The 26,829-nt window shown below is 54.8% G+C and overlaps 1 protein-coding gene across 3 annotated transcripts in view; it reads right to left on the bottom strand.

Moving 5' to 3' along the window:
* The window catches only part of PCDH1 (protocadherin 1), a 58,955-nt gene that overhangs the window by 13,401 nt on the left and 18,725 nt on the right, over positions 1 to 26,829 (bottom strand). For all 3 annotated transcript variants that reach the window (XM_030957486.1, XM_030957485.1, XM_030957487.1), the window contains exon 4: positions 16,263 to 16,482. In XM_030957486.1, coding sequence (XP_030813346.1) covers positions 16,263 to 16,482 — 220 coding nt within the window. The remainder of the gene's footprint in view (positions 1 to 16,262; positions 16,483 to 26,829) is intronic.

A 26,829-nucleotide genomic window follows, 5' to 3' on the forward strand; every position in this document is an offset into this window, starting at 1 on the left:
TGTCACCAGTGCCACTGTGAGCACCCACTGCCCTGGTGACACCGTGCCCACAGCCCAGGTGCCCTCCCCAGCCCTCTGGTGTGCTTCACTCTCAGCTGCACCTGGGGGAGGGACAGGGGGTGGCCCTGGTGGCAGCAGGTCCTGGGGAGCTGCCAGTCCATTTTATCAGGGGCTGGTGACACACAGTGGTCCTCCTACCCCGTGTCCCCAAGTCCCCAGCTCTCAGAGAACCACTGGTCATGGTCCCAGAGGGGCTGGAGACCTGAGCCACGGCAGCATTGTGCCCTGTGGGGCTGGGGACAGTCCCCCCACCCAGCAGGGACATGGCACAGCAGCAAATGCTTCTTCCAGGAGGAGCAAAGCACATAATCCTTGAGCTTTGAAAGTGCCTGAGCCCGTGAGAGGCCAGGTCTGATCCTCCCTGACCTGTCCCCTCTGCCCCGGGCTGGGGGGAGCACAGAGGGTCCCCTGCAGCCCCATCCCACCCAAACCATGGCATTGCAGCCTGGCATCCCTGGGGCTGGCCTGGGCACCCTCCTCCTGCTGCATCCCAGCACTCACCCAGCCCCTGCAAGGGTTAATCTGCCTCTCCAGAGCTTCTCAAAGCTAATTAGAAAGAGCCTGGGCAAGTGTGGTGGCAGACACCACTGCACTTATCTCCCCACTTCCGGGGCTCTGCCCTTATCATTTAATTAAAGCTGCAGCCTGCTGCCCTGGCTGCCAGCAGCTCATCACCGGGGGCACTGGAGCTTGAGGCAGCTCTGCCAGCGCACCAGGAAGAGCAGGAGAAGGGAGAACAGGCCCTGGGAGAGACAATCAGAGGGAAAGAAGATAAAGGAGGAGTCCCTCTGTGCCGGCTGGGACTGGGGAGGCAGCGAGGGACCCCTGAGTGCCAGCCCTGTGCCAGGCGTGGGGGGACGTGGGGACAGCTCTGCTCCAGGGGGAGCTGGGCACTGTCACAGCCTGGGAATGAGACAAGGAAAGGCCTTGGGGGAAGCACTTCAGACTGGTTCCATCTCCCAGATCCCCCAGAGCAGCTCTCCCACAGAATCCCAGGATCACTGAGGTTGGAAAAGCCCCCCAGGACCAAAGAGTCCAAGCTGTGCCCCATCCCCACCTTGTCCCCAGCCCAGAGCACTCAGTGCCACCTCCAGCCCTTCCTTGGACACCTCCAGGGATGGGCACTCCAAACCCCCCTGGGCAGCCCCTCCCAATCCCTGAGCCCCCTTTCCATGGGGAAATTCCTGCTGTGCCCACCCTGAGCTGCCCTGGCCCAGCCTGAGGCCGTTCCCTCTGCTCCTGTCCCTGTTCCCTGGAGCACAGCCCGACCCCCCCGGCTGTGCCCTCCTGGCAGGAGCTGTGCAGAGCCACAAGGGCCCCCTGAGCCTCCTTTGCTCCAGGCTGAGCCCCTTCCCAGCTCCCTCAGCCTCTCCTGGGGCTCCAGCCCCTTCCCAGCTCCGTTCCCTGCCCTGGACACGCTCCAGCCCCTCCAGGGCTCTCTGCCCATGAGGGCCCAGAACAGGACACAGCCCTCGAGGTGCCCCAGCAGTGCCAGCACAGGGGACAGGCCCTGCCCTGCTCCTGCTGCCACACTGGTTGTGATCCAGGCCAGCTGCCCACGGCCTCCTTGCCCACCTGGGCACCCCTGGGCACCCCTGGGCACCCTCAGGTGCACCCTGACCCCAGAGGCCCAGAGCAGAGCCACCCTCCTTTCGCTGCTTTACCCACCAATTGACACTGAGGTACCAACCTGAAAATTTCCAAACTTTGCTGGATTTCTCCAAAACTGAGGCTGCCAGCAACAAGGACCCTGCAAGTCCTTAGAGCACCAAAGGCCATCTCTGAGCTGATACCCACACCCTGGAGCAGGAGTTCCTTTTCCTCCCAGAGGAAAAGGACAATCCCTGCCATGCTGAACCCAGCATCCCAAAGAAACCTGGGGAGCACAGAGCACTGGGAAATGTCCAGGAGGGAGGGAGATCCACCGAGCAGCTGAGGGATGTGAATCAGGGAACAGGATGGATGCCCACAAAGCAATGGCAGCAAACCCTGGCTGCTGTCTGAAAGAGAACATGGAGCACAGGACCGTGGAATCACAGAGTAGTTTGGGTTGGAAGGCACCTCAAAGCTCATCCTGTTCCCTGCCATGGCAGGGACACCTCCCACTGTCCCAGGCTCCTCCAAGTCCTGTCCAGCCTGGCCTTGGACACTGCCAGGGATCCAGGGCCAGCCACAGCTGCTCTGGGCAAGCTCAAGGCCCCACCACCTTCACAGGGAAAGATTTTTTCCCTAATATCCAATCTAAACCTCCTGTGTCAGTTGGAATCCATTCCCGCGATGGATAAACCCTGGGAATGCTGTTGTCTGAAGGCCACACAGGGCAGTGTGGGCACAGCTCCCCAGGGATGTGTTCTGAGGTACATTCAGAGCACATTTTGGGACAAGCAGCCCCCAGCTGCTGCTGGCAGCTCCCATGCCAAATCCCAGCCCTCCCTCCCAAAGTGTGGTTAAGCTAATGGATCTTGAAAGGAAATTTTCATAATCCCTTTGTTAGCAGGGCTGAGGCAGCACGGCTTGTTCTCCAAAACGAGCTGGAACAGCTCGGCTAAAAGTCATGAAAAACAGAAAGAGAAATCAACCTGAGGGAAACCCAGCATGGAAAATTGAAGCTGTGGCGCTGGAAAGCAGCTGAGGCGATAAGCCATCGGAAAGGAGCCTGTGCAGCACAAAATGTCAGAGCTGAGGCTGTGCAGGGCAGGATCCTCACTGCAGAGCTGCTCCAGAGGCACAGCCTGGCTGGAGCCAGGGATCACATCCTGACCCCCTCCTCCTTTTCCTGCTGCCTCCTCCTTTGTGCCCGGCACGCCCCGAGCGCCAGGAGCCAGACTGTGCTGGGAATGGGAGCCAGGGAGGGGCTGGGAAAGGGGCTCAGCTGGAGAAAAGGAGCTTCAGGGGACACTTTGTGGCTCTGCACAACTCCCTGACAGGAGAGGAAATCAGGAGCTGCTCCCAGGATGAGTGGCCTCAAGCTGCAGCAGGGGAGGTTCAGGTTGGACATCAGGGAACATTTAATCCCAGAGGGATGCTCAGAGCTGTCCAGGGCAGTGGTGGAGTCACCCTGGAGGGATTTCAAAGCCATGTGTGTAGCTATGACATTTTCTGAAAAATCTTTTCTTTAAGATTTTTTCTCTTGAGAAGCTGAGAGGCTTCAGGAACAAAATGTAAACAATGATTATGTGGAATGCAACAGGTGGATCTGTGATTGGTCTCATAGAGTTGTTTTTAATTAATGGCCAATCACAGCCCAGCTGGCTCGGACTCTCTGTCCGAGACACAAGCTTTTGTTATTATTTTTCTTTTTCTATTCTTAGCTAGCCTTCTGATGAAATCCTTTCTTCTATTCTTTTAGTATAGTTTTAATGTAATATATATCAAAAAATAATCAATTAGCCTTCTGATACATGGAGTCAGATCCTCATCTCTTCCCTCATCCTCAGACCCCTGTGAACACTGTGTCACATGTGGATGTGGCACCTGGGGACAGGGGTTAGTGGTGGCCTTGGCACTGCTGGGGAAACAGTTAGACTTGATGATCTCAGAGATTTTTTCCAACCTTAGCTCCATGATTCTGTGCAAAGGGTGGTCCTCTCCCACCCCCTGCTCATGTCCTAATCACACAAGCCAGAATTAACAGGCAATAATTGGATTATTTTTAATTAATTTTCAGCACGGCCAGGTCTCTCACCTCACCTACAGCCACGGGGAGCACTCCAAGGAGCACCAGTTCATGCACACAGGGATTTGGGAATCCCAGCCTGGCTTTGTGAGTCCTCTCCAGTGTTTGCTCCTTGGTGGCTGCCTCTCATTGTTCCCGGGTATTAAAGCTCTTGTGTCAAGGAGAAAAGAAGTGGCGTTCGCATGTCTGCCTTTGAACAAAACCATTGTTCAGCTCCATCAACAATTTAATAATCCTTCCCTGGCAGGACAATGGATGGGGGGAAATGGTGGGCGCAGGGGGGCCGGGAGCCACAGAGCCAAGTGCTGTTCCCGGCCTTTGAAGTCAGGGAGGTGTTTAAGTGACAAAAAACCCACAAGTTTATGAAAAGGGCTCCTCTCAAGGAGGGGATCTGCAAACAAAGGGAACCGAGACCACTCGGAGGCAAGCGGAGCAGGGAGAAGGAAGAGCCCTTGGAAGAGAGTCAAGCCAAACCCCAAGGAAGCCGGCAGAGGAAATGACAGCGTGGATTTGCAGGTGGACGCTTTGTTTCCTTGCCACGGATCTTTCCTGGGCTGCTTCCGAGGAAAGGGAGCACCCTCACATCACTGCAGCTCCCTTACAGCCTGTCCTGAGCGGGGGAAGAGGCAGATCCCTGCTGGAATTTGTGGTGCCTGTGACAAGGATCAGGGGACGGGCACTCAGTGCAGGGCGAGGCTCTTGGGCTGTGCTGTCCCTGCTGGGGGCACACACAGCCCTGCATCCCAAACCCAGCCCTGGGGAACCAAACCCACCTGAAATCCACCACACAGCACTCCTGGGAGCCTGGGAGCAGGGATACAGCCAGGGAACCCTGCGGGAATGATCCCACATCAAACGGGGCCGTTTCTCTGCCGATTGCTCTGAGATCCAGAGCCCCAACCCCTGGGCTGCCCAGCCCCTTTCTCTGCAGTGCAGCCGTGCCACAACGCAGCTGAAAACGCTCCTTATTGACGCCTCCAACGCCCACAGCCTGCGAGGCTGAAAATCTGCAGTGGGAGCGCCACGGGGAGAGGGTTTGTGCCTGGCACGTGGCAGGAGCAGCGCCGGTCACGTCCTCCTGTGGTGCAGGCAAAATTCACCCCAAGGAATCAACCCCGGGGCTTGAATTGCAGCATTTGCCCTCCTGCTGGGATTCCACACCAAGCACTGAAAGGATCTGCTGCCCTAATGGCCAGAATTGGGGAGAAATCCCCTTCTCTGATGTCCAGGATTGGGGAGAAATCCCCTTCTCAGATGGCCAGGACTGGGGAGAAATCCCCTTCTCTGATGTCCAGGACTGGGGAGAAATCCCCTTCTCTGATGTCCAGGATTGGGGAGAAATCCCCTTATCTGATGGCCAGGACGGGGGGAGAAATCCCCTTCTCCTGGAAAAACAGGAGGGATTGTGCCAAAGCATCCAGCTGAAGGAGCAAACACGGGATATGGGGATGTTTAGGAACAGGGCAGCCTGGTGATGGCTCATTTGGGAAAAAAAACCCCGATCCTGATGAATTTTGCTGTGCCCTGTGTTTGTTTTTAGGATGGCAGCAAGAAGCCCCTGTGGGAAAGCAGGGAAAAGACCGAAAATCGCTTCCGATAGGGAATATCAACCTCCAGCTACCCCTGGGTGCTGCAGTTTACAGGCTGCTGGAGGAGAGATGCAATAAAGTTTGCACCACTCGAGGGAGGCCTGCCAGAGGCAGTCCTAAAGGCTGCCATGAATAAAACACGCTTTAAAGAGCCAGTGAGGATTACAAAATCCTGAAACCCAGGCGGGACAAGCGGGATCCATCATCCCCCCCGTGTCAGAGGGAGATGTGCCCGGAGCACAGCACCAGGGAGCAGCAGGATGAGCACAGGAAGATTTGGGTTTCACAATCCAACAGAGACGGAGGAAAATTTCCAGAATCGGTCGACGGGCATCGTTTTTTGCAGTTATTTTTCCAAAGGGAGGAGACAGCAAGAGCAGGTCTGCTCCTCATGCGAGGGAAAATCTGTGTGCGGCAGGCACGGAGCAAAGCAGCGTCTGTGCCCAGGTACAGAGCTCCGAGGGATGCACGATTGGAGAGGTCCAGGCCAGCAATTGACCCTTTGAAGGAAGCCGTACATCATCATTAAAGAGCTCCACGTCCCGGGGGAGCCGGAGGCGAAACAACCCCGGCGCTGCTGTCCCGGTGTGGGAGCAAACAGGGCTCGGGGAATGACAAATGGAATGCGCGGGGGCGGCAGGGTTTACCTGCAGCCCGAGCACGGGAAGGGCCCGGGATCTGCTCCTCAGGGAAGCTGATAGGGGAACAATAGCCAGCAAGTGGCATTGTTTGCAGGAAAGGCGAGATATTTGCCTTTTCTCACTGATGTTGCTGCATCTCTGTGGGGGCCCCTTCCTGTGTGGCTAATAAGCAGCAAGACGCCAGACGTGGAATACAAAAATTCCTTTGGCTTTGATTCGTTTTCTTTCTGGATAGAGTCAGCCTTACTTTTGTCAAGATCCCTGTTGTCTGGGTAATTTCATCTAGAGATCCTCAAGGAGCAGAGATCTCCACATCACTCTGAGTTTAATATCTCAGTTTGAGCTGGCATATATTCCAGCAATAAATTATACAGCTGAGGAAGGGGAAAAAAAATATTACTTCTGTCTAATTGGCATTACACTAATTACCAGCAAAATACATCAGGCAAATATCACATCTCCTCACTCTCTGTCATTTTGCATTCCCTGCTCCATTTTCTCTTTCCTCGGCAGCGATAAAACAACACGACAGCCATTCCGACATCCCTGAGCAGGGATCACATCCTGACCCCCTCCTCCTGCTGCCTCCTTGTTTCCTCACGTCCAGGCAGGTTGTACCAACCCAGACACACACAGCTGACTGAGAACTGCTGTTCCCAGGAACCTGTGCATCCCAGCACGCTGCTGTTCCCTGCTGCGTCCCTTCCCCAGCCTCTCCCATGCTCCTTGTGCAGAGGGTTCATCCCTGGATGAACATTTTATACCTGAGTGATACAGAGCACAGACTACAGGAGAGTCACAGGTTTCACCCATGGGCCACCTGAGCTGATTTCTTCCCGATTCACAGCATCCCTGCCAGTCTCCCCCAAATTATTGGAAAAATGATGTTATTTTAGCCCAACACCAGTCTCACACCAGAGTAAAGGTGCCAAGTGTAAATCCAAGCATGACCACAGCTACCACAAGCAGAGTCCTCATCATCCAGCTCATTCTGACATGAGCTCCCTGCCAGACAAGAGCGCTGGACCAGAGCACTTTGGGGGGATCCTTCCCTGTTCTTGTCCCCCAAGCCCAGGAATGAGGTCTGGATGTTTGTTTTTGGGGAAGGAGCATCCAGGTAGGGCTTGGTGTCCATGACACCCTGGGAGGTTCCCTGCTCCCACCAGTGAGGTTCAGCCCTCCTTTTCCATGAGGAAATGTCCCTGAAATGTCTCACAGGGATCATTTGGGAGCCTTGTACCCCGTTCAGAGGCATGACCCCCTCTCCACCCTGCTGGGGACAACACACACAGACAATGTCCCTGTGTGTCTCTGCTGGGAAAACGGAGCCTTCTGGCCACCAACACATAAATTCCCCAACTCCTGCTTGTTGGAAGCTTCTTGTCCTGCTCAGAGGAGCTGGAAAGGGAGCCCAGCTCCAGCCACACTGGCCAGGGAACAAGGACTGAGCCGCACGTGGCCGCTGTCGTGTCCCTGAGCAAAGCGTGGCCGCCTCAGCTCCCGGGAAATGAGCCCTGGATGCTGGCAGGGAACGGAGCCCTCGGGAAGGAGAGGCAAACGCAGGGGCTGCCATGGTTTGATAACGTCTGAGGCACAGCAGCCTGGCCCTGGACGGCTCAGCACATCCATGACTAATGGCGGATTTATGGAGTGTCCTCTCCGCCGGGGAAGCGGAGCGCCGGCGTTCCAGCCACTTAACGGAGGGGACTTCAAACCAGGATGGATGAGAGCCCGTGGGAAGGAGACAGGAAGAGAGATTCTTTAATGGTGACAGCACAAAGGAGCAAATCCCGGGGAAGAGCCAACAACTGAGACTGACACCTGACCTGTCTCACCAGCAAAGCTCCCATTGATTTCACCGGGGACAGGGATGAATCCCTCATCCTCTATCTCCTGCCGGCGAGAGGGATTTTCCATGTGAGGGATCCACACCTGACCGATCCTTCAAACTCAGCCACCTGCTATTTTTATGAGAAAGAAACCGCGGTGTGGAGTCCACGAGAAGCTCAAACGGGAGAGTTTGTAAGCTCCTCTGGCATTAAGTTTAAATCCCACGCTAATGCAGGTCCCTTGCACGGGCAGAGGCACTGCCAGGCAGGTTTATGGAGACATTCCGGAGCATTGGGAGGCAGATAAAGGGGAATAACTGCGGTAGATCACACAGGAGCTGGAAATGGCACGTCAAATTACTTCAAAAGGAGCTTTCTAAGGAAGCAGGTCTTTGAAAACAACAAATAGTCTGGGGCTGCTGAGGGATCCTGCCTGTCTGTTGCTTTTACACTCGGTGGCTTTTTCTGGTTTAGACGTGTTCTAAAGCTGAATGCCAAGCTCAGAATCCCTGCCTCCCGTAGAATCCCGGCTTCCTGCAACTTCAGCTCTTTGTGGAGCCACAGAGCAGGCAGGGTGGGAAAACTGCTCTGTCTGGAGAGCAAAATTGGCCAAAAAAATGTGACCCAGCAAAACCTCAGCCTGGTCACTCCCCTGTCCAGCTGACCATGGAGCTGTGCTGGGACAGCAGGATGGCCCAGGGACAGGGGTGAGCCAGCCAGGAGGGACAGGAGGAACCTGCCTATTCTGCTGTCAAAACACACAGAGCATTGTGGCTCAGGAGAAATCATCATTCCCATTCCTGGCTGTCCCCAGCTGTCTGAAGAAACGGCAGCCCAAGTTCAAACGTTCATTTTAAAATGGGCTGGGAAACACAAAAGAAGAGCCTGAAGCAGCTTCACCCAACCCGTCACTCCAAGGAAATGTCCTCCCTGGAGACGAACGTGGGACAAGAAAAGAAGGGCCCCACCCTCCCATTGCCATTGCAGATCTAATTCGGAAAACTCTTCCTGGAACCGGGTTTAACGAACTCGAGCTGAAGACATGAATAGTTGGAGGCTGACGTAAACTATTTTTGGAAAATCGACTTTCTACCAAAGAAGGGATGTTGAGATTTGGCCCAGAGATAAGAATAGCTGTGCATGACCATTTGCATGGGCATTTGCATCGGAATTTGCAACCATTGCCAGGGAAAAGGAAAATGCCAAGTCCTGTGTGGGTTGGGTTCCTGTTTTAATGTCATGGGGGTCATGTTCTGCCAGGTGAGAACCTTTTCCCAGGCCTGCTGAGGTGGAATGTGATGGAAAACATTCCTGCCTTGGACCGGAGGAGTTCCATGACACAGTTTGGCCTCCCTTGTTGGGAAGATGGGAAATCCTCCCTTCTCTGGGACAGAAGAAGGCGCCTTCCCTCAGGGAGTTATTTTATAATTCTTAGCTAAAAACTTCCACATTCCCATCTGTTTGTAGCTGATTCCCTTAAGGAAAGTCTCAAAGTTTGCCATGGAGCTGACCAAGCCCAAGAGTGATTCCAAGGAACAGGGTGAGCTTGGGGTCAGCAGCTCCCAGCTGCTCCCCAGGCCTGGGGTCTCTGCAGGATTGTCCAGAAAATCTACACAGTGAGGGCAGGGTCACCTCCCCATGCACAGGGACAGCAGCATCCTGGGGAGGGCTCCCAGAGGGAAAGAGGAACAAAGATCAGGAGAAATGATAGAATTTTCTCCCCCCAGTAAATTCAGAGCAGGAGGAATGTGATGGACACAACACAAGCGAGAGGGCATTCGTGGATTTCCACCGGTTTGCCACAGACAGCAAGGGGGAATAGAAGAGATCCCAACCCAGCCCAGGAAGGGAAGGACCAGCAAGAAAGTCCCAAAGTCCAACCCTGAATGCAGGAGGCACACACAGAACCATGGGGACCTGGGTATGCTCCAAGAGAAGGCACCTTCCCACTGAAATACGGAGTTTTTGTCTCTGGGGCGTTGACTCTGAGTGACTGCAGTGCCTGGACCTTTCACAATCACACCACGTGGGCTCAGGGACAGAAAAGGGGGAAAAAAGCAACCAGAATCCAACAGGGAAATTTGGGTTCTACAAATAACTCCTCTAAAGACCTCCAGGATCCGCCAAGGATCTTTGGAGAACTCGAGGACAGCCTTGTGTGTGTGCTACCACATAATCCTGTGAGGCAGGAGAGGCAGATAAATTATTGCAGCTATTTTGGACAACGTCTGAAGTGAGGAGCAGCCTTCTTAGAAGGTCTTGAGAGGATTAAAGGCGGTGTCTGGAGCTGGTAGCAATGTGCTTGCTCCTGGGGCAGGGGAACAGCGTCCCCCGTTTACCCCGGGCTCTGGGGACAATTGAGGAAGGTCACCTGGCTGGCTGGCAGGACAAGTGCCCTGCCCCGAGCAGCTCTGGCGTCAGAGTCTGCCCAGACACAGCCACTGGAAAACATGGAAAATAAGGAAATAGGGCTGGAATTACAGCTCAGGCAGAAATGTTGAAACTGGGATGGGGTAATCCAGGGCCATCTGCAATCTGCTGGATGTTGTCTGTCCTGATAAAAATCTTTTCCCAGCAGCGATTAAGCAAACCAGGAGCCGGTTTTGGGGATGAACCAACATTAAGTGTGGAAAGGAGAGAAGCTCCCGTTTTCTTATGCAGAAATGCAGAAATGCAGGTGCTGAGGATCACTGAGGGACACAGAAAGAATTTTTAGAGGCAGATGATGAGCAGAACATGGTCACATAGAATGTGGACACCCTAAACCCAGGCAGCAGTGGGAGCTGCTGGTCAGGACAAAAGGAATCCCAGCCCTGAAGTGTTAAAAAGGGCTGAAGATCAGTTACAAAAACCCCAAACCCACAATGTCTCAGCTAGAGAGGAGCCCAAGCAGCAGCCAGACCCCAGGCCAGCTGTGTGACCTGCTGGATCCCAGTCAGCAAAGACCAGGAATGGCACAAATCTAGCTGGAAGCCCACATCCCAGACAAAGCCCACTCCAAAGCATCCCTCAGCCTCTGCAACAAAGCAGAAGTGCTGCATGGTACATTTGAAAAAAACCCCAACTTCACAGACTGCAAATGTGCCTGGAACTCTTTCTGCAAGACAAAAGGGACATTTAGAGATAATGTAGGAAAAAGAGAATAGATTTTAAGATCTAGAGGAGTCTCTGTGCCAGGGAAGGAGACAGAATGTAATTTTTTTGTCCCATCTGTTGGCTGTGAGGAACTGAACAACAATCGCAGTGAGAGCCTTAAAAAGCAGCTCATGACTGGCACTAAAGCAGAGGCAGGAGGCAGTGACTGCCCAGGGCTGCAAATCCATCCTTGTGGTGAGCAGGAGAAGAGGATGGTTGGCTCAGGAGTACTCTGAGCCATCCACCTTCTCAAGGAGCTCAGAGCTGGGGGTGCTCAGCATTGAAAACTCCAGGGAGAGCTCAGAGCCCTTCCAGGAGAGCTGGAGAGGGACTGGGGACAAGGATGGGGTGACAGGACACAGGGAATGGCTCCCACTGCCAGAGGGCAGGGATGGATGGGATATTGGGAATGAGGAATTGTTCCCCGGCAGGGTGGGCAGGCCCTGGCACAGGGTGCCCAGAGCAGCTGGGGCTGCCCCTGGATCCCTGGCAGTGCCCAAGGCCAGGCTGGAGCAATCTGGGATAGGGAAAGGTGTCCTTGCCCATGGCAGGGGGTAGGACTGGATGGACTTTAAGGTCCTCTCCAAGCCAAACCATTCCCTGATCCCTGGCACTGCAGGGTGCACACACAGCCAGGTGCAGCCACGTTTCCATGCCATGGTCACACTGTGAACACAAACACTCCCAGACACATCAGCCCTGCACCTGGACCTGCTGTGGATGTCACCAAGTGCTGCTGAGGGGCTGTGGGACATCACCTGGGCACATCCAGCCCACCAAAAGCTTGTGGGCAAATTGGAGACCACACAGAGAGGAAAATGAGCCAGAGGAATGGAAGGCTTGAGCTATAATCAGAAATTAGCAAAGAGGAGGAGGGAAACTTCTCCCCAGGCTGCCTCTGCAAGGGTTGCCAAAAAGCACCACACACATCCAAAATGTGCCAGATGTTGCTGCTGCCCAGGAATGAGGCTGCAGGTCTGTGGTGGTGGCAGGAGCAGATGGCCATGGCTGGGAGGAGCGCGAGGAAGGGTGGGAGGAAGGAAGAGACACCCAGCTGCCAAAATCCCTTGCCTTGGCTCTGCTCACAGGGAGGGACTTGACTCAGTTTTCTTTCAAAGAGATCTTTAAATGTTGAGTTGCCTGAATGGGATCTCTGAGTACGCACCAGGAGAGGGAATTCTGGTGTTGTGGGACTCAGTGGGAAGAAATGGGAGGAGCTGAAGCAGAGTTTAAGTGTAGACTGGTGAAATTGGGGGCAGAGAGGACCTTCCACTGGGAGGGCTCACCTGGGGTCTCACACGCTGTGCTAACCAAGTGGGCAATTCCTAAAGGGATGCTCCCAGCAGAATCACGGGCTGGGATTTCATGGCTGTGCCACACATGGGTAAGACAAGCTGCTCCTTCTTCCTTTGCAAAGCATCCCTCTAAATCTTCCCTGAAACAAAGGAAAACCCGAACTGGGGGGGGTTTTATTGAGCCCGGCAGCCAAACCCGGGAGTGGAATCTCCATCCATCCACTCCCAGACAGCACCAGGAAAAGGCTGGGCTTAGCAAAGCCTGAACCAGGCAGGAGAGCTTCAAACCAGCTCTGCCACAAAGTCCCAAAGCCAAGCTCTGCTCCCTCCTCAGATGTCAGCAGCAGCCTGGGCTCTGGCATCTGGGAGCAGCCAGATTCCTGCCTCGTGCCTCTGGAACACCAGGATCCCAGCACACAGAGGGAGGAGCTGCCAGCTCATCCAGGGTCACCCAGAGCGAGCAGCCACCTCCGAAAAATGCAAATTGCAATTTTCTATTTCATTCCCCACCTATGGCGGAGGTTCTTCTCTGGAACTGTGAGGATAAACTCATGAACATCTGGGAAGTGCAGATCCTACGGCACAGAGAGTGTTGGGAAAGCTCATGAGGTGGTTGTTAATTCCATACTTGGAGCACAGTTGTAACTGCATGCATTAAAAATGGCATGGGGTCCTCACTTTAAATAACAGCCATAAAACAGATTTTGGGAGTGGAAAAACACGAATCAGAAATGCCTCATCCAATAAAACACAATCTCAGATATGTTTGCACCACACAGGGACAGAGGGAAAACAAGCTCCGTGTAACAATTCTTAAATTGCTCATATTTGGTCCTGAAATCCTGTTAAATTCCCTCAATGGCTGCTGGAGAGTGACTGGCACAGTCCCCATCCAAGCCCTCCGTGCATTATGGCAGGGCAGAGCCCCCATGGAGCACCAGCATTCCCAGGCTCCTTCCAGCCAAAGCAAATCTGGGATCCGGGGGGAACAGATGTCTTTGGGAAAAGCACCGGGTGGCCAAGTGGGAGCCTGAGCTTCATTCCCAGCTCAGCAGGCCCCACCAAGGTGGGGAACAGCGCAGGGAAATGCTGGGGAGGAAACAGTGGGCAGAGAGGGAAAATAGCAGGGATGACAAACGCCTGGGATGACTGAGGAGCTGCCACGTCAGTGCCAAGCTCCTGGAGAAGTCTTCACCAGAACCAGCGTAATTCCTCCTGCAAAGGGCCTGGCTCAGCCCCTGCAATACAGCATTCTACTGCAGTCTGCACAGCAGAAAGGGTCCAAAAAAGGAGGACACTGAGATGTGTGTTAATCAAGTGAAGAACCATCTACAAAGAAAAGGCATGGATCTGTCTTCCAGTTGAAACGCTATAAATAGCCTTGCATACTTGCTTATCAGATTGGTTCGGCTGCAGGGATAATCTCCTGGAGAAAGCAATGGAAGCCCTGTTATGTTGGATATTTATAACCAGATGAAAGCTGAGAAAATGCACAGTGGTGTCAGCCTGGCGCTCGTGCCGCGGGATGGGGGTGCAGGATCCAGCGCGTCTCCGCGGTTTAACAGAAGGTCAGGAACAGCTTTGTCTGCTCAAAAACCCAACATCTGACCTCTCTGAGGGGCTGGGGCTGCTGATGGAGCCAAGGCAAGGACATGGTGGGACAGTCCCCAAAAGGTCATGATGGTCCCACATCTCTGGAGAGCCTTTGCAGGAAACAAGTCACGATCCTTCTCGGGACTAGCAAGGCCTGACGGGAAGCACAGATGTGGATGTGCCACACCCCGGGCAGGGCACAGAGCAAACACAACTCTGGTGACCTGGTCTAACACCCCAGTGCCTCCTAATCCCCAAATGGCCTGTCCCAGTGCCAGGATGCCCTCACAGTCCGCTTAGAGGATCACGACCCTGAGCCCAGCTCCTCAGGACCACCCTGAACTGCCGTGCCAGATTATCTGCAGAGCACCAGGACCAGCTCGGGATAATGCCGGGGGATTCCAAGAGCCTTGACCTGCCACGGCCTCTGCACCCAACACAGGATGTCCTCCAGCATCAGGACAGATGGACAGAGGAGCACCTGGAAGTTGGAGGACATCAGGACAGATGCTGGAGCCAAGGCAGGACGTTCTGGGGGATGGAGAGGGGAGCAGGGTTGTGGTTATTCCTGGGAGCCTCCACAGGGTCTGTACCACACAGGGATCTGGTGGTGGACGGGTGTGGGGTGATTCCTGCTCTCCTGGGAGGTGAGCCCACACAGGGCACCTTGTGCCCAGACAGGGAACTGGTTGGTAGGGCAGATTTGTGATGCTGTGGGCAGGCAGCCATCCCAGGCAGTGTCCCTTGGCCTTCCTCTGCTCTGCCCATCCAGCCGGGCACATAACGAACATTCCAAGGAATATTCCAAGACAGCCCTCTCTGCCCTCCACCATCCAGGTGCTCCTCTCTCCCCCCTCTTTCTACTTTTAGCCCTGCTCCTCCCTCATCATCCCCGAGTTTACTGTCACATTCCAGGGCTCAACCTTTCCTCTCCCAGGTCCACCACCCCCACTACCTCGCCGTGTCCATCAGCTCATCCATGGGGCAGCTCCTTGCTCACCACCCTTCCAGCCTCTCTTCCAAGCAATGTTACTGAGTGCCAAGGCTCCAGGAACCGTTTCAAACTGCTCTTCCCAGGTGACTGACTGGCACTTTTGGGGAGAAAGTCATCTGCACAACACTCGTGGACAGGAGGGTGCCACAGATGGATTTGGGAACCCCATCATGCCTCACTCCAACGGTTGTAACACAGAGAACTCCAGTGTTACTCCAGGAATAACCTGGGAATTGGGAAGAGACCTGTCCATTTCCACAACAGAGAGACCCAGCAGCTTTGCAGCTCCCTAAAAACCACCTGAACGCACACTCAGCCTCTTCCCACCACGCACACACCTGTCCCAAAGCCAAGGATGCTCCCAGAAACAGGAGGCGACTTCAGGAGAATCCTCTGCCACCTGCTCCTCTTCCCTCCCAGAAGTTTCTTTGACCCTGCCACCTCCACAGCCACCTCCCCTGGGGACACGAGCACAGAAGGCAGCAGGTACAGGAGAGAAGATGTTATGTGCACAGCCAGAGCCAAAGAAGAAGACAGCTGGGGGGGTGGGCTGCAGCCAGGGGAGCAGCACAGGGGCAGCATGAGCAGCGCGACCGCGGGGAAGCAGCTCTCTGGTGGTGACACCACAGACACCTCCAGGGCTTCTCAGGGAAAGCTGGACCCCACAGGGAGGTGACCTGAGGGGCAAGGTGAAGGGACATGTCGCTCTGGGGTTTGCCACCACCATGCTGAATGAGCCTCCGCTCCACAGATCTCCTGAGCCCAGCCTGTGCCCCTAAACCTGCTCTGCTCCCTGGAACACCCATAGCTCCAACCCCAAACACACACAGGAGATCCAGCACACCCGAATCCCCCTGAGGTGGGGATGGGCAACCATGGGACCCCTGAGTGCAGCACATGAGCTCCCCATGGGCTGGGATACAGCCCCTCTGCTGCCATCTCGGATCACCATGTTGGGCCAAATCCACCTGTCCCCTGCCACTCCCACCTGCTTCCTGCCACACCTATCTCCTGCCATACCCAATTCCTGCCACACCCACCTGCTTCCTGCCACACCCATCTCCTGCCACACCCAACTCCTGCCACACCCACCTGCTTCCTGCCACACCCAATTCCTGCCACATCCATCTCCTGCCACACCCACCTGCTTCCTGCCACACCCATCTCCAGCCACACCCCTGTCCTCTGCCCCACCCACCTGTCTCCTTGACTCCTCCCATCCCCCAGCTCCCCCAGACCTCTGCTCCCTCACCCGCCTGTCCCCTCCCCACCCCTCCTTGCTGCTCTCTTGCTCCAAGCCTCCCCTCTTCTCCATCCTCCCATCCCCACCAAGCCGAGCATGTCCCAGCCGAGCTCCCACGTCGCCCACACCGGGGACACGGATCACGGAGGGCCCGAAGCCTCGGGGACAGGTGCCAGGGAGGGGACAGGCGCGAGGGCGGGCACGTACCGTTCTCGGGGTGCTCCATCTCCCCGATGCTGCCATCGGGCGTGGTGCGCTCGTAGTGGTCCTCGGGCAGGGCCAGGGGCCCGATGCGGGGCCCTGATGAAGATTTGCTGCTGGGGGTCTCAGATTCCTCCAGCCCGCTGTCATAGTAGCTGTGCTGGGAGGGGTCCTGCAGGTCCTGAGCCTGGCTGGCTGCAGAGAACGTCACTCGGCGATGAGGTAACTGCAGACAAGAGAGAAGATGTTGCATCACCCACCCCACAGGTGGAGAAAAAGGGTGGGGTCATCCAGCCTGACCCCATCCTCATCTCCCAGAGCCATCCTGGCACACTCAGCACCAGGCTCCATCCCAGAGCTCCCCATCACATGTAAGGAGCACACTTTGCATGGTCCCTGTGCTGCCCCAAGCCATCACTCCCCCCACGGCTCTGTCCCAGCCTCGTCTGTCACCCAGATGTCCCCTCCCATGTCAGGACAGCTCTGGAAATGTCTCCCCATCGGCACAGCCTCCTGAATCACTGTCCCCACCCTTGACCAGAGATCCCCACTTGGCCGGTTCCCAACGCAACCTCAGAGCCTCACATAGCCAAGGCCCCCCCAAAGCCTCTCTGATGGCATCACTGCCCAGCACAGAGCCACATCCTTCCTCCCCTGCCAGCCCCCGGCCTGACCCCAGCTCCCATCCCCAGGATTCTCCTCCCAGGGTCACCTCGCTAAGCCTTTCCAAGACCCCACTTCACACTCTCCCTCCCCAGCTCTGCCTCACTCTCAGAGCAGCTCCCTGCCAGCAGCCATTAAGCCACATCATTATCCCGCTCCAAATCCTTCCACCAAATCCTTCTTTGGTGTGATTACCGAGGAGTGGAGTGGAGAGTTCAAGGGGCAAGAGAGGGGAATGAAACACAACCACCGAGAGCAAGAAAAAGCCACCACAATGTTTCCCCACAGAAACGTGGGGAAAAGCCCAAGACAGGATTTATTTGATGGAGATCTGAAGGTGATGAGGTGAGAGAGGAGCCAACACGCTGTTTAGGCTGAATACCTTTTTTTGTGCTGGTGTCTTTCCTACAAATCAGTGGCAATCAGGCGTCCCACACACAGCCAGCACCGGCCAGGAAGGGGAAGGAATTGAGACAAACAGAGGGAAGGAACACAGAGGGAGCATTTAGATGAGCTGCTTTAAGGTTGGTTGGACCTGATTAAATTCACCACAGATGCTTAGAGACCTGATTTAAGTAACTTCAGAGCTGTTAGGGCTGTTTTTTTTTTTTCCCAAGACTTTTTTTTTTTTCTGAGGAATTTGTAGAGAATCAGGGAGCTTCCAGAAGACTGGAAGTGAGCTAAAATAGCGCCTGTCTTTAATGATGAGAAAAAAAGAAGAGCTGGAGAATTATAAAACAGTTAGCTTAATTTCAGTTCCTGGAAAAATACTGAAGCAGATAAAAGAACTCTTTGTAAGTACCTACAAGATAACAAGGAAATGAGTAACAGCCACTGTAGGTTTGTCACAAACAAACATGTCAAGCCATTGAACTCCTTCCTTTGAAACGACAGCAGGCCTCGTGGAGGGAGGAGGAGCAGTAAATGCTCTAGCTCGACTTGAGGAAGTTTTTTTTTACACTGTTTTAGCTGATTTTCTCATAAGTAATGCAAGCAAACAGCAGAGGTGCAGCACGGTACATCCCTGCCTGGGTGCAAATCATTTGGAAAGTGTTATTCCTGAAGGAATTACTGCAGACAGCCTTTTCAGCTGGGATCATGGATCACATTAAAGCTCTGGGTTGTGTCCCGGATCCATGGCTGGGCTGTGCTTTCATTAGCTGCTGGCATGCCAGATGTGGGATGGGTCTGTCACATCTGCACCCTCGTGAGGAGCAGTCACAGCTGGCTGAGGATCCAGCCCTGCTGCCAGCCTCCCACCCAAAAATGCATCAATATTGGGACGTGTGAATGGGCTGGGATGTGCCAGCTCTGCCGGGTGCCAGGAGGCTGAGCTGGGCACCGGTTTTGAGGAGAGTGCCCCACTTCAGCAGAGAAGAACAGACAAGCAGTCGTTAGAAACCATGACAAAACATTTCAAAAAAAGAGAGAAATTGGTTCAGGGACGAGAAGGTTAAGGGTGGCAAAGGCTGGAAGGGGAAAGCCTCTGCTTGGGACCACTGGCAGATGAGAAGGAGTGACCTCTACCTGCAGTGGGAACACCGGGTTAATCACTGCGGCAAAAACCCCTCAGCGGTGGCTTTGGCCAAGTGTAATCACAGGATCATGGCAGGGCTTGAGCTGGAAGGGCCTTAAGGCTCATTTCATCCCATTCCTGCCATGGGCAGGCACCTTCCACTCGCCCAGGTGGCTCCGAGCCTCATCCAGCCCCCCTTGGACACTGCCAGGCTGGGGCACAGCGGAGGGGGCACAGGATGGGGCTGCCGGAGCGGAGGGTGCAAGCCCTGTCACTAAGGCACAGGAGGGCTCTGCAGGAGCTGAGGACAAGGCAGCGCTGCCCAGGTGCCAGGGACACTCTGGAGTCCCCTCCCAGCCCACAGGGACCGAGTGAAGCCTGGCACTGCCCTCCCCCTGCACCCTGCCCACCCAGCTGAAACCAATCTCCTGCCTTGCCTGGCCCATCCCGAGCTCCTGCTTTCCCTCCTGCTTGCACCAGCCAGGCTCCTCGGGGTGCTGAGAGAACACAAATCAACAACATCCCAAAGGCAGCCTGTGACAGCCACCATCCCCCCAGCCTGCGGGGCTGCATCCCAGCTGCAGCGCTTTTACCTGAAAAACACCTCCTTTAAAGGTCACCTGCTGCCAGGCAGCCCTGGAAAGGGCTCCTCTCACTGCAGGGCTCCCCAGCCCTGTCCCCTGCAGCCCCTCGGGGCAGCGTGGCACTGGCACGGGCAGTGCCCCCCTCCCTCTGTGCCCAGCCCCACCAGCGGGTCCCTGGGAAGCTCTCCACCCCCTCAGCCCGGCTCTGGAATCATGGAAAGGCACGGAATTGATTTGTCTGGCCTTGACTCGCAGAAATTGGGTTTGGTGTGACCTTTCTGGGGAGGGTAAAGAGCCTTTGAGCAGGCAGTGCCCTCTGCACAAGGAGCTGCCTGTGCAGTGCAGTCCAGGTGCACCAGAGCCTTCTGTTTGAGGAGTCAAACACAGCAGCTCCAAGTCATAACCTGCAAACAGCAAATCTGTTTTGGGGCCCTCATGTTTGCTTGCCCCAGTTTTTCCCCGTTCCTCATCAGAGGTGACCTTTGCAGGTGCCATCTCACTAGGGCTTCCTGCAGCGCCTTCCTGCCCTTCCAACCTCGCAGCTTTTTCCACCTGAGGTCTGTGCCAGCCTCTTAACCCTGAGCTACTCATGCAGCGTGACCCTTGAATCCATTTTCAAGCCAGCACTTCCCAGGATATCAGCCAGTTCCTGGGCCATGTTAAAATGCACTTTGTTTAAATGGGCCCAGTTTACTGAGTAATCTGGATTGCTCTGCATGGCTGCTCCATCCTCAGCACCATCTCCCACTCCACCAATCTGCGTGGCAGGCGCGGGTTTATCAGCAGTGATTTCAGATTTCCTTCCAGACCATTGACTGCAGCGGTGAATGGCAGCGGGCACAGCGCTGCCGAGGGGCAGCTCCAGGAGAACCTGGCTCCAGGAGAACCTGGCTCCAGGAGGAATCCCAGCCAAGCTTCCCTTCCTTTCCCTAAGCTCTGGATAAACCAGATCTGCCTCACAATGCACAGAATCCCAGGTTGGAAAAGCCCTCCAAGGTCACTGAGTCCAAGCTGTGCCTGATCTCCAGCCCAGAGCACTGAGCACCACATCCAGGTGATCACCTCCAGGGATGAGCACTCCAAACCTCCCTGGGCAGCTCCTCCCATGCCTGACCACCCTCTCCATGGAGAAATTCCTGCTGATGTCCAACCTCAGAGCAGTGTTCATGCAAAACAATAAAAATAATAATAATGATAGTGATAAAATCCCCATTATCAGCTGGGAGCATCCATCAGTCTCCAGCTGCTGTGTGCCCAACACAAACCAGCTCTGCCTCTCCAGCCCTGTGGGAATGCCTGCAGCAGCCCTTGTTCCTCACAGAGGCCAGGGCCATGCCTAAGGAAAGGTTTAAAAGCCAGACCTGTCACGTAATGCCAGTGCCCAGTGTCCCCTGCCATCAGCCACAGTGACTGACGTCAGTGCTATTTCCATCAGCCATTCCTGCTTTAGCCATTAATCCAGCTGTTCCCTGGGGCTGCCCAGGGCAGTGAGCACTGCACAGCCCCAGCCAGCTCTTCCAGCTGCTCGTGGCATCGCTGCCCTACCAGTCCTGCCCGCCCCAGGCTCCCCAGCTCCATGGACACCTCCGGAGCAGAGAGATCCCACTCTTTGCTACAAATTATTCCATTCCATTATGTCAAATATCTCTATTTCGAATGCCTTTGCTGGTTCCCAGCACATGGGCGCGTCCCACATCCTACATTGTTATGTCTCAGCCCAAATTACTCCAACTATTTAGTCAATACTTTTGCATTTTTCTCCATAATTAACAATTTTGCAATCTCCACTTGGAATTGACAGTTCCTGAATTCCACCTCTTCCCGGCGCATTTTTTAAAGTACTTATTGTGTTGACTTTGTAATAATTGATTTTCCCCCAATGTCTTTGGCTTTGCTTGTTAATTTTCTACACTCCAGAACGACTCATTTCCCCTAATTGCTGTAACTCCCTCCTTTTTACCCCCAGTATTTATTGGTTTCCTACTTCCAACTGCTGCCACTGTGCTGGAATGAGATTTGGGGCAGGGCTGTCTATTTTCTCAGCTGAGAAATTGTGGCTTTGGATAAAAAAACTGCATTTTCAGTGCTCACTGTGATGTTCCTGATGGGGACCCTGTGCCAGCACCATATCTGAGCCCCTGTCCCCCTCTTCCCGCAAGGATGCTCTGATGGGGATGTTCATGCCCAGGAAAATCCTGCAGGTTCCGTGCTGCTGCAGCTCAGGGATTTTTCCCGAGGAGGAATCCTTGGCAGCTCTCCCTCTGCTGACCCCCATCCTCTGTGAAGTGCTCTCCTGCCTTTTTGAGGCCGTGCCTGCTCCGGCCTCCGCAGATTGCGGCAGCAGTGAACGCCAGCCCATGTGCTCACTGGAAAAGCTCTTCCCTTTGCTCCTGCCTCTGCTGCCTGCTCGTTTTGCCTTGAACTTCTCCTACCTGCAGGGTTGTGAGGAACGGCAGTAATTACTCCTCGCTCTGCCCCCTTCCAATTCCACAAATCCAGGCTGCATCCTGCTCTGCCAGGTCCTGCTGCAGACACCAGGCAGCTCTGGCCAGCTCTGCTGCCATTCCCTGTGCCCCTTCCAAGTCATCTGCCCTTCCCTGTGCTCCTTCCCTCCCATCTGCCCTTCCCTGTGCCCCTTCCATGTCATCTGCCCTTCCCTGTGCCACTTCCAGCCCTGCTGCTATTCCCTGTGCCCCTTCCCTCCCATCTGCCCTTCCCTGTGCCACTTCCAGCCCTGCTGCTATTCCCTGTGCCCCTTCCATGTCATCTGCCCTTCCCTGTGCCCCTTCCATCCCTGCTGCCCTTCCCTGTGCCCCTTCCAGCTCTTCCCCAATTTTCCAGCCACAGGGAAACCAAGCCCAAACCCACAGCTCCAGTTCTGGGGCTCGTCTGGAGCTTTGTTTTGGTGTGGAATTTTTGTGGGCTGTCCCCCACCTGGCTGCTCCTGGCTGCACATCCCAAACCCCCCAACACCAATCCCTGACTGTGCTGATTCCTCCTGCCATGAGGGCACACTAGGAAAAATTATATTGGGAGATATTTCTTCATGGGAAGGGTGGTCAGGCATCAGAAGGAGGGCGGTGGAACCACCATCCCTGCAGGTGTTCAGGGAATGACTGCAGGTGACATTGGGTGCTCTGGGCTGGGGCACATCAAATCTTGATGATCTTGGAGGGGTTTTCTCCCAGCCTTAATGATTCTGTGAGGATTCCCACTCATGGATGCTGGATCAGGGTCAGGGGACCCCGCCATCCTCAGCCCCTCTGCTCGCTCATTCAAACATCCCCAGCTCCCAGCAGGACCTGCACCAGGCTGATTTTCCCTGCTAAACCCAGGGAAAACAAACTCAGCCCAAGTGACAGCAGTGCCAGGAGGCAACAGGAATTCAGGATGTCACCATGTCCCCTCAAACCCACTGGCACCGCTGCCTGTGCAGAGGGCAGGGAGTGAGCAGCAGGAATTCGGGATGTCACCATGTCCCCACAAACCCACTGGCACTGCTGCCTGTGCAGAGGGCAGGGAGTGAGCAGCAGGAATTCCATTGTTCACAAAGGAAACCACCAAATCCGCCCCGGGCACCCTTTTCCTGCTGGCAGGGATGGAGAGGAGCCACCCTGAGCGCAGGGGGGAGAATCCAGCCCCTGTTAACTGGCTCACTGCTGATCCCAAAGCAGGATCCACGTTCCCCTGGCCTCCTGTGCCTCCCCACATGCCAGAAGCCCCTTTCAGGCAGCTGCCAAGGGAGCTGCTTCCCCTACAGCCACCACAATGCGGCAACTCACAGGGCCGGGAGTGAAAGGCAATGTCAGAGCCAGCGCCCGGAATATCAAACCGAGCGACAAGGGAGCCATTGTGGCACTGGAGCTGCCCAACTTCACATGGATTCATCAGCCCCTCTCCCTCACACACCAACCTGGAGCCACACAGCATCCCTGGCTACGGAGGGGAAGAGAGAAGGATAAGCCCAGGGATCGTGCTTTGGGTGACCCAGAGCCAGCTTTCCATGGCTGGAGGCTTGGGGCTTGTTTGCTTTGCCTGGCGAGGAGCAGGGCTCCAGTGCAGTGCAGCACAGCCTTGGGAGCAGCAGGCTGAGGGGAATATTATGTCCATGGAAACCAGGGCAGGCCTTGAGGAAAGCTGGAGCTGAATTGCCAAAACCACCCAGGGCAACGCTCGGGCTCCAGGAAACAGGACACAGCTCGTCCCTGAGCCGACCATTTCACAGCTCGTCTGAGCCACCAGAGCTTCTGCTGCCCTGCTGGGGTGAGAATGGAGCTGAGCCAGCTCTTCCCATCATGTTCCATGACCCTGCAGCAGCACATTGTGCAGCCACTGCACTGCTTTGTGGAGGAGAAGCCCCTCAAGAGCCCTCCCTGCTTGCTCTGCACTCACCCTGCAGGTGATGGGAAGAGCTCAGGGCATTTCCTGGCACAGCAGCACCCTGAGGGACAATGGACAGGGACAAGGCAAGCACTGTCCTGGCTTGGTGTCACCTCCTGCTCCTGCCCTCGGTGGCCTGGGGGTCCTGTCTGCCGCAAGGGCCCCTCCCTGCCGTGCCCCAGCATCTCCAGGGGTTCAGGTGGTTGAGCAGACCCAGCTGCATTCCCAGGATTGCTCCCTGTTTGCCCAACATGAAGGAATTGAGGGAAGGGCTGGGATCAGGTCCCAGGGGCTGCTTTGGACAAGGGAGGGACATGGATGGACCCATCTCTAAGCCAAGATCTGTGGTCTCACACCTGTGAGAGCCATCCTTTTATTCAAAACACTCCTTCAGGCCCTCCCAAGAATTTGTCCCTCCCAAAGAACCCTGACAATTCTGGAGCACAGTTAGAGGCCCAAATCTGTGATCTGCCAGCCTGGCCTTACTGGGGTCACCTCCACCACAGCCACTGGGGTCCCACAGGGCACATCAGCCATGGGGTGACCTCTCTGCTCCGTGATGCCCACGGGGTCTCATGTGGTGGCTGTGTCTGCCCACAAACCCCTGTGTCCATCCCCAGCTCGCAACATCCCTTCAGCTCTTCCACTGCTGACAAACCAGAGAAGGAATCCGCAACCAGAGGGAAAAAAGCACAGGAACCCATGGAATCCCAGCTCCCAAACCCCGGTATCATCCCAAAAGCACCTGCTCCCCTCCTGAGTGGCTGCTCAGCTGACAATTAGCGAGTGCTGACCTTGCAGTCAGCAGAGGCAGTCTCCAAGTCCTGCCGAAATAATGATAGCAGAGCAGCCAGCCTCAAATGGACATCAGCTCCCGAGGCACTATTTAATGAATAAATCCAGGGAAAATGCGGCCTGACTCCACATAGGTGCCCTGAAGCCTCCTGAAATTTGCATGATGCTCAAAGAAGCCGCCAAAGCCCGGTGCCAACCTGCCTGGTCAGATCGAATTTATCTAACTCAGAGCAAGATCTAACGCAATTAGAGACCCATTTAGGCAGCCTGGGGACAGAGCCTGCCTAACCCTCAGCCTATCCCAGCTCTGAGCCCATCCAGGAGGTGCCATTTGGCTTTTCTTTGGGTGAAATGAAGATGGGCAAGGAAAACACGGAAATAAATCATCGGAAGGGCGAACGATAAAATGGAAAGGGGTCATAATCTTTATGGAATGATGTCTAAATTGGCCTGGCTGTGCTGCCCAGGAATGTCTGTCACCATCCAGCTGATAATGGAGCTATTCTGGAGATGGTCGGTGTGGAGTGGAAATTGCCCTGGACGCAGCAGGAGGCCTCATAATCACGTTAAAACCATCTTAAGATCCCAGGGAGAAAAAGCTTTCTGGGACTGGGAGCAACACTTGAATAAAACCCTCGAGGAATCCAACAGCTGCAGAGTGGGAAAATGATGCTGGGAGAATAATGAGCTAATCTGGCTCCCAGTTGCACCCAGTGGAGCTGACAGAGAGCACTGAAGGCTCTGGGGAGAGCAGGGGGTCCCAAGCTGTAGACTCAGGACTCTATCAAAAAAAAGAGGAGATAACCAGGAATGCCTCCATGGAAGCCTTTCCACAGAAAACCTGTCAATTTGCTGGAATCAGATCATTATTCAAGTGAGCTCCCTGTTTCAGGGCTGGGGCGTGGGGGGAGATCTTTGCTGACACGTGAAAATGAAAAAATGATGCTCTTGCAAAGGTACCTTTCACTTCAGGACTCCAGCCAAGTATTAATTACGGAGCTCAACTCAAAAAGGTCAGGCAAAATCATGCCTTTAGACATTACTATCAAAAAAAATATTTATATATAATATAAATTCTGATTGACCTGGGAAACAGGGGGGAAAACTGTCAGTTCTTCCTGATTTGCTTTCAAATTGAAAATTTTCCTCTGAGGGTAAACCTGTTTTGCAAGCAGCTCTATTTCCACAGGCAAAGGGCAGCAGCTTTTCCTGTCTGCCCAAGGAATTGTGCCTGTTCCAGAGGTCTGGGCACCCACACACTGCAGAGATGGGCAGAGCCCTCACTTTAGTGGTCTGCACCTCCTGATGAGCGGAGATATCAGGTGAGACAAACCTTCCTTAGGAGACATCAAACAGGTAGGACAAGTCATAGGAAGGCTTCTTAGGGCCACTTATCTTGCCTGCACTGCTCCAATTCCCATTCCCACTGGCACAGGACCCCTGGGATGCATGAGCTCCTCAAATCCCAGGATTGCTGTCACATCCTTGGCCAAACCAGCTCCTGGCTCCAGACAAATTTCCAGCACATTAGCAAAGGTTTCTGAGCTCTCTGGTCAAGAGATGCCCCAGTAGTCCCTAATAAACTGTGATCCACTTGAAATCCTTGGGAAAAAATCCCACCCAAGCTCCTCCAGGCACTTGCAGAGCCTGGAATCGCAACACCTCAGTAGGTCTTGCCCAGCCTGGATGAGAACCAAGGGGCTCTTCAAACATCTGAAACACGAGCTGGCCTTCCACAGGGCTCAAGTGCTTTTGATGAACAAGCAGGGAGATGAATGGATGAGTGCGAGGGGAACATCACACACGGCTCCAGCAGGACACTTCCAGCAGGATCTCAGTGCGGAGCCCAGCCACGAGGTGCCCCCCCAGCAGCTGCTGCTGAGCACGGGGGAGCTGGCAGGATGTGAAAACCAGGCCATGTGGGAGCAAAATAGCTGCAGGCTCTCAGGTTGCTGGGGCCTTTCAAGATGTCTCCGAGGAGCTGAATCAGGGCAGGCTGCTCTGACAGCTCCCAGGGAGGGAGGTGGGATCGCTGCCCTCCCCAAAGGACGGCTCCCGGCTTTGATGGAGCGTGCCAGGATCCCCGTGCCACGTGCAGGTAGGTCAGAGCGGTGTTTTGCAAGGCAGGAGGAGCTCAGCAGGATGTTTACATCCCAGGAAAGGGGCATCTTCAGGGATCTCTGGGCAGGACCCACGAGGGCTGGCTGTGAGTGCCACAAGGATGGAAATAACGAGGTGGTGGAGCTTTCTGCTGCTCTCCTGGCAGGTCACAGCCCACGCTCCCACCACAAACCCACCCACGCTTCCCTGCCAGCAGCTCAAGGGCTGAGGCAGTAAACAGCTTCCACCACACCAGGCATTGATGCAAAACAACCAGGAATGTTTCTGAAGGGATCTGGGGGAGTTGTTTTCTTTCTGGTCCTCTGCCTGACCTCCTCTTCCTCTCCAGAGGGTTGGGTTGGGAATCACGCTCACAAAAGAAGACTTTACCACAGGTAGGATGTGGAAACCAGGTCCTCAAGGGTGAGAGACCTCCAAAAAAGTTCAGAAAGTCAAAGAATAGAATCATGGAATGGTTTGAGTTGGAAGGAACCTTAAAGCCCATCTCATTGCCACCCCTGCCATGGCAGGGACA

This window comes from Camarhynchus parvulus, chromosome 13, assembly GCF_901933205.1.
Source record: "Camarhynchus parvulus chromosome 13, STF_HiC, whole genome shotgun sequence".
In the NCBI taxonomy this organism is placed as follows: domain Eukaryota; kingdom Metazoa; phylum Chordata; class Aves; order Passeriformes; family Thraupidae; genus Camarhynchus; species Camarhynchus parvulus.